Source organism: Ciconia boyciana, chromosome 8 (genome assembly GCF_034638445.1).
Source record: "Ciconia boyciana chromosome 8, ASM3463844v1, whole genome shotgun sequence".
NCBI lineage: Eukaryota > Metazoa > Chordata > Aves > Ciconiiformes > Ciconiidae > Ciconia > Ciconia boyciana.
This window is the reverse complement of record NC_132941.1, coordinates 20,649,720-20,667,282: the sequence shown is the minus strand read 5'-3', so window position 1 is coordinate 20,667,282 and position 17,563 is coordinate 20,649,720. Positions and strand designations below refer to the sequence as shown.

General features: G+C 36.9%; 1 protein-coding gene across 7 annotated transcripts in view; it reads left to right on the top strand.

Annotated features, from left to right (window-relative positions):
* The window catches only part of CIB2 (calcium and integrin binding family member 2), a 55,095-nt gene that overhangs the window by 6,686 nt on the left and 30,846 nt on the right, over positions 1-17,563 (top strand). For 3 of the 7 annotated variants that reach the window (XM_072871431.1, XM_072871430.1, XM_072871432.1), the window contains 2 exons: positions 10,075-10,221; positions 10,826-10,860. In XM_072871431.1, the coding sequence (XP_072727532.1) occupies positions 10,096-10,221; positions 10,826-10,860 (161 nt within the window). In that variant the 5' untranslated portion in view covers positions 10,075-10,095. Of the gene's footprint in view, positions 1-281; positions 310-792; positions 949-10,074; positions 10,222-10,825; positions 10,861-17,563 lie in introns of those variants that run through there. The other 4 variants (XM_072871437.1, XM_072871436.1, XM_072871435.1 and 1 more) reach the window with 3 other exon arrangements.

Genomic DNA, 17,563 nt, shown 5'->3' with positions numbered 1-17,563 from the left:
TTTTCTTTCCAGCTGTGCTTGCTTCAGCCGAAGGAGTCAGATTAAAGTCTGTTTAAACGACTTTAATCTTCCTGATTTTTTTGTTTGTTTATTTAATATGAGAAGGTATACTTGCATTCACTGGCATACCTGGGAGTTTGGCACCCCTGATAGTGAACTGACATCCTTGATAGCCAGGGCTGGTTACAGCCACAATGTGGACATAAGCGTTTACTGTGGAGCCCCCGCGGCACCCCGTGATGTTGTGGGGACGCTCTGGACACTTTGAGCCTCCATCCAGCTGTATTTAACATTGGCAGTATGGTACAGGTCAGATCCGAGCACTGACTAGGGGGTACTTTCATCTGTGGGGAGACTTGCTGCAGAAACGTTTACTCTACTAATCCATTTTTCTAGTTACTAGATTTGCTGTGTGTGTGTGTGTAATACGACTGCGCTACCGAGCGCCATCGGGTGACGCAAATCTGCTCTAAAACATGAAGGTGCCGAGCAGGAGCGCCCCGAAGTCGCGGAGTGAACAGGCGAGTGAGGCACCGGGGCAGTACAGAGCTGATTTCTTCTAGTACTGGCTGCTCGGTTTTTACGTTATAAAAGCTCTGCATGCCTCTTAGAAAAGCATCTGAAAAAGGGGGAGAATGGCATCACTGTTTTTGGGCGACACCTGCCTGTGATTTTAACGCTTTCCTTCCCGGCACACTCAAGTCAAGCCTTTGCAAAGATTTCCCAATACTGCGTCCTTCCTCATTGGACAGGTACAGTCAAAAACAGTTCAATGCAGGCTTTGGGATTTTTTCAGCACATTCACAGAGTATACGTGCTCTAAATGCCTACAATACAGAGGAATCCAGCTACTTCTAATGGGATGCATTTGCATAGAGGAAGAATTCCTCATTTAAGATGGGTAATAAGCAAACGATATTTACTGATGAACAGCTAGATGCCTACCAGGTAAGATATCGTAGTTTGCTTTAGGGGAAGGAAAGAAGTAATCTTAATATGTTTTGGGGGTGGGGGTGTTTGTTTTGAGGAGTGTTTCTTCCAAATGTAAATGAAAACTTAATTTGTAGCCTGCGTGCATATATTCTACTGTTCCTTCCCAGCAATTGTAATAGTATTGTAAAGATGGGTTGTTGAATATACTCAGTGTATACAAGGAAGGAGTCAAATGCTCAATGTCTGGACTAGGAAGCAGTATAAAGACGGTGACTAGCTTGACAATGGGAGTTTTTAGTAGCATCTTTCTATTGAGTGTTTTGTAAAGAAGAAAGTGTAGCAATAACATCTTTTTCTCTCCCTGATACCTTTGCTGTCAATAGAGAGGAAAGGAAAAAAAGTCTTATCTAATTTCACTTCTCCTAAGGATAAGTCATAGAAATATGCTTAGTGTAATTCCAGAATAGGTAACCTTATGGTTGCATCCACTCCTGGATGGCAGTTTCTTACCTTGACAGAAGTAGTATGCATTTTATGTCCAGGGATAGCTTATTGGTGGTACTTTATTTACTTTGCATTGCATCAACTGAATTTTTAATAGGGTAAAAAAAATAATAATTCCCAGTTTTCAGTCATGTTTCATCACACTGCAAATCTTACTGAAATGGATTGCAGGAAGATATCTGCACAGTGGGCATCTTGAACAAGTTTCTGAAAATACAGTGAGGCAATATGTCAAATAGAAGTGCACTGAAGAAGGAGACAGTGGACTACTTATTATGAGATGCAGACAGGGCTGGCTGCATTGTTCTGTTCTCTTACAAGAAGTGATAAACATAGCCAAAATTAACAGTGCAGGAAGTTAACATTTAGTTTATCTTGTGATAACCAAGGGACAGATCCAGTGCACACAAAAGTAAATAACTTTATTTTTACTTTCAGGATTTTTGATTTAAGCCCTTGAAGTAGAAACTATGATTTTAAATACTAATTTTCTTTGGAGTTACTGCTAACATGGACTTCTCACAGGTGTAGATATTTAGGCACAGAGAGTCAGGCTAGGGATATATGTGAAAATGCTTGAAAATGTGGCATAAATTCAATGCTCTTATTAAATTCCTAGCCTTTTTCTTGTCATTGTAGGAAGTGTGAAAATGGAGCTTCCTTAGTTTCCACTTTGTCACACATCTCACCCTCACCAGCAGTCTGTTACTGTAATATATTAGTCTAAATTACTGGGTTTAGACTTAGTAGTCTAAGATCCAAAAAGGCGTTTTTTACATCCCTGCTGAACAAGCAAGAGGGAAAGCAAAGATCTGTAAAACACCAGTGTCTGTCTTCCTATTACCAATAAAAGTGAACACAGAACAGAGACAACTGCAGTGAAACAAAACAAAATCCAAATGTAATTAATGTTATCTTCTTGACATAAACTGGCAAATGCAAGAGCTGAAATGTCATCCCTAATTCACTACTCTTCATGTAGAAATTGCTGTTCTCTAATGGCTTTTGTAGCCCCTGCCTTGCATAATGCTGGGTAATTGATCTCAAAGCCTGGCAGTAGTTAGGCTCAGTGGGTTGAGTCAGCCTGTGGGATTTCTCTGTTACAGGCAGACTTGTAGTTCATTAGTATAGTGCTAGATAATTTTTGACTAGTAATAGCACTTGTTATATATGGTAAGTACAATAAAATAACAAGTTTCAGGACAATAACTAACCTCCAGAATTTGTCAGGAAGGAATATTAGCCTCATGCTGTGAACAATCAGATAAAGTCCTTATTTTGATGGTGATTTGCCTCTGATCCATTAGTTATTGCATACCCCTTGGATCTTTTAAACGTAGAAATCCTGGGGTTAGTGCTGTAGCCATCCACACAGAGAGCTCTTGCCTCTCCACTGCATTCTGGGGGAGTATGCAGTTGCTGTAATACAAATGGAGCTGTTTGACTTGGAGTTTGCTGTCTTATCTGCCTTTTTCTCATTTGTGGAATTCCTTCAGAACGGAAAAGGGGAGAATGCAGTAATGGTTCCATAATTTATGAAACGCAGGTTTTTAATTTCTTGAAACAGCAGTTGGGTTGCCAGGTCCTCTGAACACTGACCAAAGTAAAACGCTGTGTACCAGGGTCCGCTTTTCAACAGTCTGTTGTGCACATCTGTACCCCAATGTACAGCCAGGTATCTACATATAAATTGCTATTAAAATGGATCATTGATCAATCCTTTTTTTTTTGTTTTCCCCAAATGAGAATTAGGCAACTTGTGAATTTATATGTCTATGAATTGGTACTGTACTCCTTATCATAATCCCCAGGGTTACAGAGTTCATAGTATCAGTATGGCAGAAGCAAAAGAGTCAACTTAATAGTTTTTGTAAAATAGGTATTTTTTTTTTTTTTTAAATTCCTCACAGTTCCTATTAGAAGGATGTTCAAAACCTCAATCCCCTCATGGTTAGACTTATAATTTCTTTATTTTAATATATTTCTGGCCATTGTATTATCTGGTTGTAACTTCTACCATTTTTGTCCTTAACACAAATTGCTCTGAGCTTATAGCACCTGAATGCTACTTTAGTAGTGAAATCTTTTTTTTTTTAATGCATTATGTTTTAAGCACTTGTTCCATAGGATGGATGAGGTGGAAAGTGAGAAGTTAATGTGCTTAAAGTATAGTAAAACCATATGTAAGTGGTTTTTGTTTTCAGGAGTAAAGATTAAGCTGCAGAAAAATCACCTGCTTTTGAAGAGCTAGCATACATAAATCTCAGATCATTAATATGATATTAATGAAATAAAATAACCTGATTTGATTTGTCTAAAACTTTCTGAAATGCCCACATACAAACTTTTTTGCTTATAAACTATTATATTGATGAATCACTTTTTAGCAGAACCTTTACATTTACATGAAATAATTGTAAATCTAGTCACCCACAAGATGACCTCGATGTTTTTAATAGATGAGTGGTTTAAATGCTCTTCATTAAGACTGGTGATGGGTGGCCAGTTGAAACTGCTTGTAAAAGAGATGCATAATAGGACTTGATAGTATTAAACCTCTGAATTTTTTATTCAGAATAGGTGGAAGCAAATTACCTAAAGAAAGACAGGAAAGCTGCAAATCCCCTAACACCTTGTCATATCACTTGTTATTAAGATAGTGTTCTAGTTGGCAGCTCTTTAAATTTTCATAAGCTTAGTGAAATGTTTTGGAAATTTGGCTTTTGCAAACACTGGTTTCCTCATTGAGATTCACCTCATTTAAAAAGTTAGCCTTGTAAGAAAATGAATTGTACTGGGGATTTCTGCTTCTTATGCCCTTAGAGTACTTGACTGTTTTGGGGTTTTTTTTGTGGGTTTCTTTTTGTTTGGTGGGGTTTTTTTTTTTTACATAAAATGCAAAATCTAACCGAGGTCTGGTTAGGGAAAAGGTAAGTATTAATCAGCAAGAAAGATGTATTTCATTGCAAAGAACATTTTAAATTTAAGCTTTTAAAAGTTGTCTACAGATTTTGGAGGTCAAGTCTCATAATGAGAAAAGAAAATGAGTGGAAATTTTAGGGGGGGGGTTTGAGTGATGCTGTATAAAGATGCTTGGAGCAATAGAAAATAAAGGTATACAATAAAGCGACATCAGAGCCATATATTGGCCTCAGTGCACTGCATTTCTCACTGAGAAACAATTGTCTTGAGTAGGAAATGCATAGAAGCTGTGCTTGGGGTATGGACAAACTACTCCACTGTTCAGTCAATCTCATTGCCTTTTCTGGGCTTACTCGATCGAATAAGTGGTCTGAATTTGATACGGATTTGATTCTAATTGTTTTCATAATAGACAGAACCTAGAGAATATAGGGCACAAATATTTTCTATTGGATATTACTGGTTTTTTTGCAAGCCATTTCTTTTTGTATTTGTTCATTAACGGGATTATGTACTCTACATTATTTAATGCAGCCTCAAAACGAACTGATGTTTATCCTGGCTGTCTTCTAGGCAATATTGCAGTAAAAGATAGTAGTATGAAATAATGACTTGCTTCTTTTACACAAGAATTTGTCTAATACAGAACTAACTTTTTTCCTTTTATTAAAATTCTAGTCAAAGGGGGATTCAACTGTCTTTCATGAGAATTACACAAAACCAGCTGAAACAATTACGTTATGATCTGTCAGGAAATGCCATTTATAAAGTGAAACTAGGTCATCAACCTATATTTTGATTTAAAAAGCTATGCTTGACTTAATCAGGATCTTTGATGAAAATGAACCCTTTGCAAGAATACAAAAAGTGTATTCATCACAGGTTCTCTAGGATCTTCTGTAAAAAGTACTTTTCAGTTTGATAGAGTATTGCTGTTAATGTGCAAATTTTAAGTAGCATAATAATGGAACAAGGTTTTTGTGAAATTGTCCTTTAGTCAGGTTCTGGTTTCATGTTACCATTTGGTGCAATATAGACTGAGCAAAATTACATTTGTTGACAGTTTGTTTCTTCCTCAGTCCTTGCTAATGTCTAACTGTTTTTACTCCCATGTTGCAATGTAAATATATAAACTGGTTCTTACAGCTGCAGAATTTTCTTCCAGAAACTCAGTGGATGTTTTCGTTGTTCTGGCTGTAGTTCTAAAATATATATGATTACAAATAAAGATAGGCTGGGTGTTAAAATCTCCACTGTCATTCTGATGCAACCAGCATTTTTAAGATAAAAGTCCATATACCAATACTATTATTAATGCACATACTAACTCTGACAGGATTTTTTTTAGTGTTTAAGTCTGGATTCGCTAAAGTGCTTGCACAGCTATGCAACTTAAGAGACTGGTGCCAGTCTCATTGACTTCCAATAACTCTTTATATATTTACAGTGATGAAAACACATAAGTACCTTGCTGACTCAGTCTTGCACAACTCTATACCAGTCTTAGTTGTATGGCAACTAGAATAAAAGTATTGCATTTGTAAAATGTTACCAGAATAGACTTAATAATAGATCTTATATGAGAGTTCATTTGCTTCTATCCAGCACCTTTTTGATTACCTTGTAGGATTATGTTTTTGTGGTGTTTTGATTAAATGTTCTTACACACGTTGTGTACTTTTGGCACAGTACAAAACATCATTTGTGATTTTAAAAATGAAACCTCTGAAATAATTTGTTTGAAGTATTAACATTTAAAATGTTGCAGCATTCAGTACTTCTCATTTATTAAAAGCTGCTTAGTAAGATAGCTATGTGGATCTAATCTGTCTTGCCTTGAGGATATTGTCAAAATTCCTGTTAGTCATTGGTTTACTTTATCTGTCACTTCCTGGTTTTTGTTTGAGATTGTTTTTCTAATTTGGAGTGCTTTGTTTTGATAGGACTGTTTTATATTATTTCCTTATTTATAAAACTTTCCAGTGGAGCTGTTGCAGGATCAGAATAAACCTGCCCTTATGAAACTATACATATAAAAGGCAGAATTATATATGTATTGCCTCAGAGGAGAAATATGCATTTAATGGGTTTAAGAAATATTATTTCACAGTAGCTTTGCATAGTTGAGCATTGCTATTCTTTCATTCTGTTGTTCCTTTCTCCAGTTTTTCTTCTCTTCTGTAGAGAAGTGTTTTGCTTATTTATGTGAAATTAGTTTTATTTGAAAACTGTGCTTTATGCACAATTATATTTGCTTCTAAAAGTGGTAAGTGATAATTTTTCATTCAGTGGACTCTGCTGCCATTCATAAACTGCATGCTGCACTCTGGTATTGGCAATAGATCCAACAGAACAATTACATGTGGTCTGATTCTGGAGCCATATCTCATGTTAGGCTGTGTATGCACACTTTACATAAAGTTAAGTATCAGCATTCTCAGCACAGTTATCTCTGTTTTTGTTCAAATCCCTGTAGAACTAAACATAAAGCAGAACTGCTCTAGGAGTTTGCAGTAATGTAGTGGAAAAGGTAGTGTACCACCATGTTTCAGTCTGTTCCTGTTTTGTCCTAAACCTGCATTCACCTGACAGGAAATCAAAGAATAAAACTCTAACAGCCTGTACATTCTGCTCTTTTATGAAGTAAATTTTAAGAGCAGAGGCCATTAACCCTACTTTACAACCAATGTTGTTTGACTTGCAGAAAGTCACACTACCAGCCAAGAGCGAAGCCACCCATGGAACCTAAATACACCAGCTGTCTGACTCTTTTCTCTGCAAAATATTTTAAGAACCAGTTAAGCCACCTAAGTGCCAAATTTGAGAACCAAGTCCCATTATACAAGCTAATGATCTCATTGAAATCAATGGGAAATTTTCTGTTTGCTTTATTTTACTCACTTTGCTAGACATAAGGAAGTTAAGTGGATAATTGCAGATTTGTTTAAGGGGTATCTTACCTCCAAAAAACCCAGCAGTGATCTGTTGTCAGACTTCTAGTTAACTTGATTATTAAGGGCACAAGGACAGACCAAGTGGGATAGTTGATCTTAGAAAAGGAGCGTGTATTTTCTCGGGGGCTGGAGTAGGTGACCTTTCAAGGCAAAGCCTCTATTCTAAATAATCTAAAACCCACAAGGAGCCTCCTGTTAGCAGAAGTTTTTCAGGCCATTGTGTAGCATTAGAAATAAAAGCAACAATTCTCGGGATAAATTCTGGCCAGAAATCTTGAATTTATAAGAATTATGAAAACTCTGGTAACATTATTTGTTGAGTATTTACTTTGTGCTTTTCTAGCAGGACTCCCAGTGGCTTTAGTGTCCAGACAGAATAGACAGGTTGCTTTTTAAGTTCATAATAAACTCAAATACAGTCCACATAATAGCAAATATGTTCCATGATATCTCTGGCTTGAAGGAAGATGAATGTCGTCATATGCATAAATGACAAATGCTTTCCAGGACCCACTTCACCTTTCCTTATGAGGGAGTTAATTTAACATGTTAGTTTAGTATTTATTGTCCGTAATTGTGTATTTTCTGTATGAATGAAGTAGCCAGAAGAAAATTGGATGATTCACCTCCATGTTTCTTTGGCCAAAAGTCTTTAATTAAATTGGAATTTAATTGCTGAAGTTCCAGCAACTATAAAATGTAATTGTGTTATTTAGACCCTTGTTCCATTGTGACTTTAATCCAACTTAGGGCTGTGCTTTCACAAAAAATAAAGGGCAGTCCTGCACCTCTTTCCTGCCATCAACAGATACTTGGTTTGGCTTCATCTCTGGTACCAGCACTACCGACACTATATTCTAAACCAGTAAAAGGAAATTATTCAAGCCAGAAATTAATCCATTTTTGTTAGGTTAGTTTCCAAAGACATTGGTTCTTTCCTTCAGAGTTCTCTGATGCAGTTATACTACTCATTGGTGTGAAGTCTGCGTAAAGTAAGAGGCAGAAATAAGAAGTTGAGAGAAGCAAGAGAGATGGCTGGACTTCCCTTTCAGAGATAGCTCGGAGCCATGGCTTTTACATTTGCCACTTGAGACCAGACAGGCTTCTTAATGGTAAAGCACTTTTTAAGTGGTATGTATGATCTTGCTGTGGATCAAAAGTATTGGCCAGGTCACAATTTGTGGTTCAAAAGTATCATCCAGGTCACAATTAATTTGTGGTGCTCTGACCCTGAGTAGCTTTAAGATCTCTGCAAGTGGTCTGTGAAACCACTGTAAATTTTTTTTACACCCCTCATCTCTGACACACAATTCCATGTAATTGGCAGGCATAAGTGGAATACTGCAGTCAGTAACAGTAGTCAGGCAGGTACTTCAAACTACTTTTGTTACAAAGGTTTTCAATATCAGTGTTTTTTAGATTATATTAGTAAAAATTTTGTTTGATTAAAAAAAAAAGGCAGACAACAGTGTTTGTTGTCAAAGACATGAGATGACTCAGATTAAAATAAAAAAATTATGTGGACCTTCAGTGAAAAAGGTTTGTGAGCTGGCCTCTTAATGTATCTTCCATGTATCTACCAATGTATCTTAATGTATCTACCAAAAATGGTATTTTTGCATGATTTCTGGAAGGTAAAGGGCAGCTTTTGTTTTTCATCTTTATCGCCATTTGCATATCAATTCCCTGTCAGCTTTCTAGTTAAGTAACAGTGTCTGCTGTTTTCTCAAGCCTATATAATTACGGGATGATTGCTGCTGAAAGCATTACGATTATTTGTGAGATTGCACCTGCCTTACGTTAGTAAATGAAGTGTCCTTAAGTGACAGGTTGACTGTAAGTGTTGAATGTGCTGGAATTAATGAAGACTTAACCATCTGGCTCCTATTTCACTTTGTGCAGTTCCAGACAATGTGACATCAGTGTCAGCAGCTCACAAGGTGCTTCCTATTGTGCCTTGTAACACTATTCTGCTACACAATACAGTAAAGGAAGAGCTGCTTCTCCTGCCACTTTATATGGAGGAAAGCAAGCAATCTCAATAATTGATACCATGCAGGACTGATAGCATACCTGGATACTTGAGATAAGCTGTTTGACTGCTTCAGCTAGCTGTGATGATTTGCTTTTCCCCTCCTTGGAAGAAGCAGGCATTTAGCCAGAATGATTCTCAGCATAGGAAATAAATGCTTTTTCACTAGTCGACTGAAGAGCAGGACTGGGGGAGTCATACTAATTGTATGTACTCTTAAGTATGATTTACCAATTCTGATGTTCTCTTGTCACTAGCTGATTTAAAAATGATATATTTTAAATATGTTTACATTAAAGGAGGAGAACTTCTAAGAGCTGACTTCTTAGGCAAATGCATTGCCACATCACATGGGCCTGGGAGAGAGGTGGATGATCGGGAAGAATTTTGTGGTTTGGTTGTTGTTCCCTATGTATACACCCTCATCAGCCACTAGCTCTAAGACAAGAAGATGCATATTATCTGAATTTATGAACCTGAACAATGTTCTAAACTGATCATCCAATATTTAATTGCCACCAGTGTTCCTAGTTTTGGATGCAGGACAGAATTTGCCCTAAATATATATTAGAAAAGATAGTGGGAATTAGGGGATATTTCTTTTAATGGGGTGGGACTGATTATTATGGTTCTTCACAGCACCTGAAAATATAACTTGTTTTGTGACTGATGTAGAAATACATGAAATGCAAACTATTTCACTGCTCATATTATGGTTCTTTTATGAAGTGTGTGAATTCTTCTAGCAAAATGCAGATGTTCATAAAGAGTGAATTAAACCAGTGTAAATGCAGTCCCACCACAGAGCCATTCAGGATGCAAGTGAATGCTTGTAAGCTCTTCTTTCATGTTCAGCCAGCTCTACTTTGCATTCTAGTAAGTTATTTCAAATTCTGTGATACCATGGGGAAAGCTGAATAGTTTGCCTGCTGTTTGGAGCAGGGGCTGTCCTTTTATCCATGTTCCTAACATGCAGCCTTTGCTGAAGTGACCACAGTGCAAAGTAATTATTATCAAAAAGAGTTAATAACTAATAAATAAGTACATGAGTTTTATTATTAAATCAGTTGTCTGTAATAGAGGAATACTCCAAGTTAGAAGGTAGTTTTCTTCATCTGTTTGTTATTTATAGCTTTCTAGAGCCATTTATTGAATGTTTTTGGCCTACACCTTCCTTTTTTATTTAATTTTGTTTCTAGTCTGGTCATTCCACAGTAGAGAAGTATTTCAGCAAGCTGGTTTTTTTTCTCCTGAAGTTTCACATTAACAATTTTTTTTTTTACTGATATCCCTGTCCTTAGGATATTTCAGTTATTTTATAGCGTATATTGCTTTCTGAGTCAAAAGCAGATGGTACATGAATGGCATCTTTAATGTTTGTCTGCCAGATCTGACTTTCATTCCAAAAGGTTGAAAAATAATTCTTTGCCATAGTTGTCAATATTTCTATAGTACAATAACATATTTTGTTTTTAAACAGGATTGCACGTTCTTCACTCGGAAAGAAATCCTTCGGTAAGTAAATTGTATTAAATTTTTCCTTTGTAATTCGTATGGAAGGGACTAAATGTTTTTTCTGACTTGTGAGGAAAGTAAATAAAGCCTTTTTTTTCATGAATGAAAGTCTAGGATTGGACTCAAGATACACTTATAATATGTAAATGTGTCTAAGGAAATGTGTCTAAGATGATTAGCTTAATGTCAGTATCATAGACTTTTCTAGGGATAAGCCATTGAAGTTGAGAGCCAGTGACTTTTTATGAAAGGAATTTGCTGTTTTCTGCTCAATTATACCAACAAGGGCACATCCTTCAGTCAGTACAGGTTTTGGTATGGACTTAAGTGTGGGGAAAACTGGTGGAACTTAAACTGCAGGTGGCTGAGAATGTAGGGAAAGCTTGTACAGAAACAAACAAACTCACAAAGATTGGGATCACTGTGTGCAATAGAAGGGACTTGGTTCTTTTCAGTAGTGATGGGTTGAGCCAAACTGAAGTAATTTCCACCTACGTATATGCTGACTTCCTGCCCTGGATCCTGCCATGGATTCTTGATATTCTCACCATTCAGATTAAGGATTTGTGAAAGTATGACACAAATCCTGTCCTATCAATACACCTGTTGTTTTTCCTGAGGATTTTTGCCCCGTTGGGGAGTGAAAATAAATTTGTGGTGTGTATCTAGACCTAGGAGCTCATAATGCTTCAGGATTCTCAAATTTGAATAGCCTCTCTGACATAAGAAGCCTTTGTTTTCATAAGCATTGGGGATTGCTTTGAGATCAAAAATAGGCATGATCTCTGAGAAAAATGTTCTTTGCCTTTGCTCTGTTGCTGTAAACCTCAGTAAGACTGATATTCAGAGACTCTGTCAAGGCAAAAACTAATGGCATGGCTTTGAGTGGGGTGCTGTATTTTTTGCTGGAAAAATAGAGGGAGTATTTCAGCTAATTTCTTCCATACCTTGTCCTCATTACTTACGGAGAAATGATGCACTCACTCCTCAGAAGTGCACAATATCTCTGAGACCACTGTGCAGTAAGAACATTGCAATACCACCATCTAAGCCAGGATTTAATTTGGTTCACATCCCTTTTATGTAATTGTTATGGTTTGAAATTTAGTCACATTGTTGGAGTACATTTTCATGATACATGATGGTGTGACTGAATGAGTCAGAATGTGTGCAGTGAGCGGGTGATAGCTGGCCCAAAGATAAGCTAAGCTTAGTGCAGGCTGGCTCCTACAGAGACACTAGTATCCTCAAAGTGAGTCAAGGCTTCACAAAAGTGAATTACTGTAGCATGGATGTAACTTCTTTAGCAAAGCGTTCCTCAGCTGCGAACCTCTAGGAATGCTATAATAATTAGCTATAAAGAGCAACTGTGTTTGTGGTACCCTACAAAAAGTCGTGCAGCTTAAATAAAAATGAATGGTCATTGTATGTTCTGTCAGGGCTGCAATGCTATTAGTTCTGCTTGAGAACACTGACTTTGGCAATAACAGAATTTGTCATCACAATTTGTTCAGAAAAGCAGCTGTGAGTCCAAAATAACAGAGACTTTGTGGTTTAGACGTTAGAAGTGATTCAGTGATATTCCTGTACTGTCATTAGTTCCAGCAGTTGGATATGGAATAAAAGATGTCCCTGTGTAGCCACCAAATCTCAAATACATACATTATATAGCCAGAAAAAAAAAATCCCTAATGGTTTAGTGTAATTTTCTGTATAAAATAGACCTTTAGCCACTTCCTAGGTCTTTTAAAAATCAACAAATACTGTTCTTCTGTTTCACAGGGCTACCTTGATACACAACTTCTGAAATAAATTTGTTTGGATTGGATAAACTGAAAAAACAGCTTTATATTTCTAAAATCCCCTTTAAACTTAAAATTGTTAAAAGCTTTATAAACAGTGAATTACTTGTATTTGTACTGTGTTCCTATGAGGGAAATAATTATGAATTAAGGATTTTACATTTTACATAAGTTAAGGTTCTCTTTGTAGCTTTGAATACCCGGTCTAATTGGAGAATTTGAATCCTTCCAGGGGAAGTGATTGGTAAACTGTGATACTATGTCATCTTTCTCTTAGGAGTAATTCCTTTTTCTCCTTTGGGATAATCTCTAAGGAACTATTGGAATTAGTCTGAAAGAATCATTGATTTCCACTGCAAGAAGAAAAGTGACTGATTTGGTACTTATATACCTAAAATACATTTAGAGAAAAAATTGTGGACAAATAGTGTTGTGGTTTAGCCCCAGTTGGCAATTAAGTACCACACAGCTGCTTGCTCACCCTCCCCCCCGGTGGGATGGGGGAGAGAATCGAAAGAGCAAAAGTAAGAAAACTCGTGGGTTGAGATAAGAACAGTTTAATAATTGGAACAAAACAAAAATTGTAATGAGAAGGACAACAACAATAGAGTGAGAGGGGAACAAGACCCAGGTAAAAACAAGCGATGCAACTGCTCACCACCTGCTGACCGATGCCCAGCCTGTCCCCAGGCAGTGATCACTACTCCCCGGCCAACTCCCAGTTTATATACTGAGCATGACATCATATGGTATGGAATAGCCCTTTGGCCAGTTTGGATCGAGTATCTTGGCTGTGCCCCCTCCCAGTTTCTTGTGTGCCTGGCAGAGCATGGAAAGCTGAAAAGTCCTTGACTAGTGTAAACATTATTTAGCAACAACTAAAACATCAGTGTGTTATCAATCTTATTCTCATACTAAATCCAAAACACAGCACTGTATTAGCTACTAGGAAGAAAATTAACTCTATCCCAGCCAAAGCCAGGACAAATAGGAAGCCTAAAACATGTGCAGTACAGGCCAAATTTAAAGAATATTACATGAAATGTGACCAATTTTGTAGCAAGACTATAACATTGGTGGGGGGAGAATGGACTCAGAACTCTAAAATGCTGATGAAAGAAAGGAAATAAGGAATCAAACATCTCCACAGAGCTTGTAATTAGGAAACTGCTGAATCTGAATAGGCAAACTTATTTTTTTAATCTGGAAAACAACATTTCCAAACTGCAAATTTGAACCATCATGTGCAACTGAGAAAATACAGAAAGTGTACTTTGAAAAATACACTGCAGATTTCAAGAAAAGATATTCTAAAGTAACGACATTAGAAAATGTCATTGTATGGTAGGCAAAGAGGAATTTACAGTATTGCAAAATCTGGCTATGAAATTAAGAATCAGCAAGTTCTGTTCTCTTTTTCTGGGTCTCAGTGGATAAAAAAATACTTGTAGAGAATGAGTTTGCAATGTGCAACTTTGACAAGCAGATAAAAATTGGCTGAAATGAAGAGATATTTCTGTACGGAATTGTCATAAAACTTTCACATGCATTCTTCAGTTTTTCTTGACACATGAGACTGAGATAAAACTTACGTTGAAGTTTGTTATCAGGGCACTAAAGACAATGTTTCAGAAAATTCTAAAAATCACAACAATAAATTATCTGGATTTACAAATATTTCTTATAGAACAGTGTTCTGGGGTTGATTTTTGGTGTATGCCATATCCAAAACCTGAGACTGTATTGCACACAGGACCTGTGGTAATGGTAAAAACAGGTCACAATTTATATCAGTAAGTAAGAGCACTCCATTGTCCCGCAGGGCTGTTGGCAGCATAAAGGAATATCTGAGTAGAAGTGGATCTTTATTTCCTCTTTGATTCAGGCACATTCCACAGTACTACAAATTCCACAGTGCTGGACAGAACTGTAATAAGTGTGTAATCAGTGTGTAATTTGAAACTACATTTGCAGACAGATTTGTAATCTTTCTTCCCTTGCATGGCAAGTGTGACAGAGTGGAGGACGTCATTGTAATTAATAGGACTTGATGATAAAGGAAGCAGGATTGAATTGTGGAAAAGATTCTCCTGCTATTCGAGAACAAGCAGATGCTTTTCTATCTAAGAAAGTTTGACATGGGGACTATGGGTGGGATAGGGACTGGGGAATTGGAAGCTCCTGTTTACTTTCTTACTCTTGTCACTAGTCTATGTAAGCAACTGAGCACCTTTGACAAATTGCCACTGTAATTTGTCTGTTACCTATGCTTAATATTTTTGTGCCTTTTAAGTATGAGGATAATATTTCCTTTATCTTGTCTGTTTAGATTGCAAGCTCTGCCTGGTAAGGAAAATTTGAGCTGTTTTTACATGCAGCATGCTAAAAGTGATCTTAAGTTGTAGCTTTTACATTTTACGGTAGTGAAAAAGCTGTTGTGAATTTTTTTTTTGAGGTTTATGCTATCTCTGGGAGGTGTTTTTGTCACCTGGTAGACCTGGTCATTTAAATAGAACAATTAAAGGACAGTGAAGGGTTGAATGTGGCAAATAGTATTTAAGTTAAAATAACCCTGATAGATTTTTAGTAAGTGCTGTTTCTCTAAAAAGCATAGAAATGTAAATAAAGAATTTTGTCTTGGTTTGGTTTTTCTCTCTTCAGTAACATAAAAGGGCATGAGTGATGCCAATGATAACACCCCAAATTGTTATAATTTATTGTGAAATAGAAGTGTAGCTTCTTCTGGTAAGAAACATGTAATGGACCTCAGCTTGAGTACTGTGAAAGCCAAATAATACATTTTGTATTTCATAACTGAAGTTGTAAGGAAACAATCTATTTCCTGAGAACAAAGCATGCACTTAGACTCAATTACATTACTTATGTTAGGCTAAAGAAAACTTTTCTGCTTATGGGCTGTGTATGGGAGATAAGGGAGCCATTGCCTGTGTGACTTTGCACCCTACCTGTATCAAAAAGAGCAAAACCAAAAATACATTTGAGAAACAGTGCAACCTTAGAATATGATTGTGAAAAATAGATATTCTTGGGGTAAGAAATTAGGTTAACGGATGGTGAAAAATAGATGCTCTGTTTGAAAAATACACTACACAAAGCTGAATGTTAATGTTTGATTGTAAAATGCTTAGAAGAATAAAATAATGGGGGTAGTTCTGTAAAGGCCTAAAATCATGGGAGAAGGAATAGTCACTTGGAATCATTGTATTTCCTCTTCTGCCTTATCCTCACAGTGTGATATTTCTGCTTATTGGGAACCTCTATACATAATAAGTTTATGATATGGCAGATAGTAGTACAATCAATAGCATTTATTTACTATATATAAACTGTTGAATACAAATTGCTGTCTAACGAATAGAGTAGAATCAAGAGGTATTTCTGCATGTCTGAGGTGAAGTTTTACTGAGTGGGAATAAAATGGGTTATGACCCCCTCAATAATTAGCACTTACTGGTTTAGCATGTCCCCACCTCAGTTAAGAGGGAACTAAGTGCTGTTGCACATTTCTTTATGCACTGCAGAATGCTCTCAGATGTGATATGAAGGAAGTGCAGGTCCAGTTATGTTTAGGCTGAACTGAATTTCTTGTGCAGCTGTGAAGTTCAGTGAGACAATCCAGCAAGGAGTAACCTTACCAAAAAAAAGTGAATAGTTTTTTGGCCAAAGTCAGCCACCCTGGCTGGCTCACCATCCATTTGCATGAGTGTTAGCAAGGACACAAGGGAAGGGGCACAGTTGTGTAGGTGGGGATGAAGGGATGAATATGGCAGCTCCAATTTAGATCGATTTAAACTGATGTAAACCAGCATGAGATTGCAATTAGATGAAATGGGCTAAGTGTTTTTATCTGTCCCTACAGGAAAAGTAGCCCATCAAAAAGCCCAAACAACAACAAATCTATTTTCTGCTGGTTTAATGAGCTGAATCAGCTCTCTGAGGGATCAGATGAGTGCTAAAGCTGGCACAAGAGCCAGGGCAAGCAAATGCAACTGAAAATGAGGAAAGGAGAGGAGAGCAAGACTTAGCATTTCAGTACCAGTAAGGTGTTAGGTTGGCTTAGACTAACTTTAGTGTCTAAAGCTTTGGTGCCAGCATCAACTTAAGTCAACATAAACGCAGGCTGTGGTCAAAGGGTTGAGGATGCTTTCTCTTGATTGATAATTTGCAAATTATCAGGAAATAGTAGAATTTATGAATTTAAGGTCAAGAAGAAATGAACACAAAATAATGAAAATGGATCTAGGAAAAAAATGAAGTTAGACTACAGCAGAGGCAAGCATGCCTAGTGAAAGAGAAAACTAGAAACCGTAGATCGTTATCGGTGTTTGATAGCTATTTATCACCAGAAAACCAAAGTACACTCTTAAGTCTTTATTAAAGATGGTTAATTTTGAGAAGTGCTTAACACAACTAAGAGGATTCACTCATGGGCCCAGGGCAAGAACATGTTAAAGAATGTTGGGTAATGTAGACATATTTATCTTATCACTGACTCAAGATTATCTAAAATACTTATAGAACAGCTGACAAATTTTTAGAGCTGTTACTGATTTCATTGGTAGGTATGTGTTAGGGGTTTGAAAACATGCCCCACTTTTCTTAAGGAGAATGTGGAAATTAGACCAGTGTGTATAACTTCAGGACACAACTTTGGTGTACAGAAAGATGTCAGAACATGCTGGTAGATAATCAGTTCGTAAGTGCCTAGCACAGCCTCTATGTGCTTAGAGGCAGCCACTGTGGATTTGTTAAAAGCAAATCTCTTTTTGAGAGCGGCTGCTCTTGTGGACAAGAGAAAAGAAACAGATGCAACATATCTTTATTTTGGTAAAGCCTTTTATATATTCCTGTATGTGTTACTTTTCTAGGTAGTGCACTTT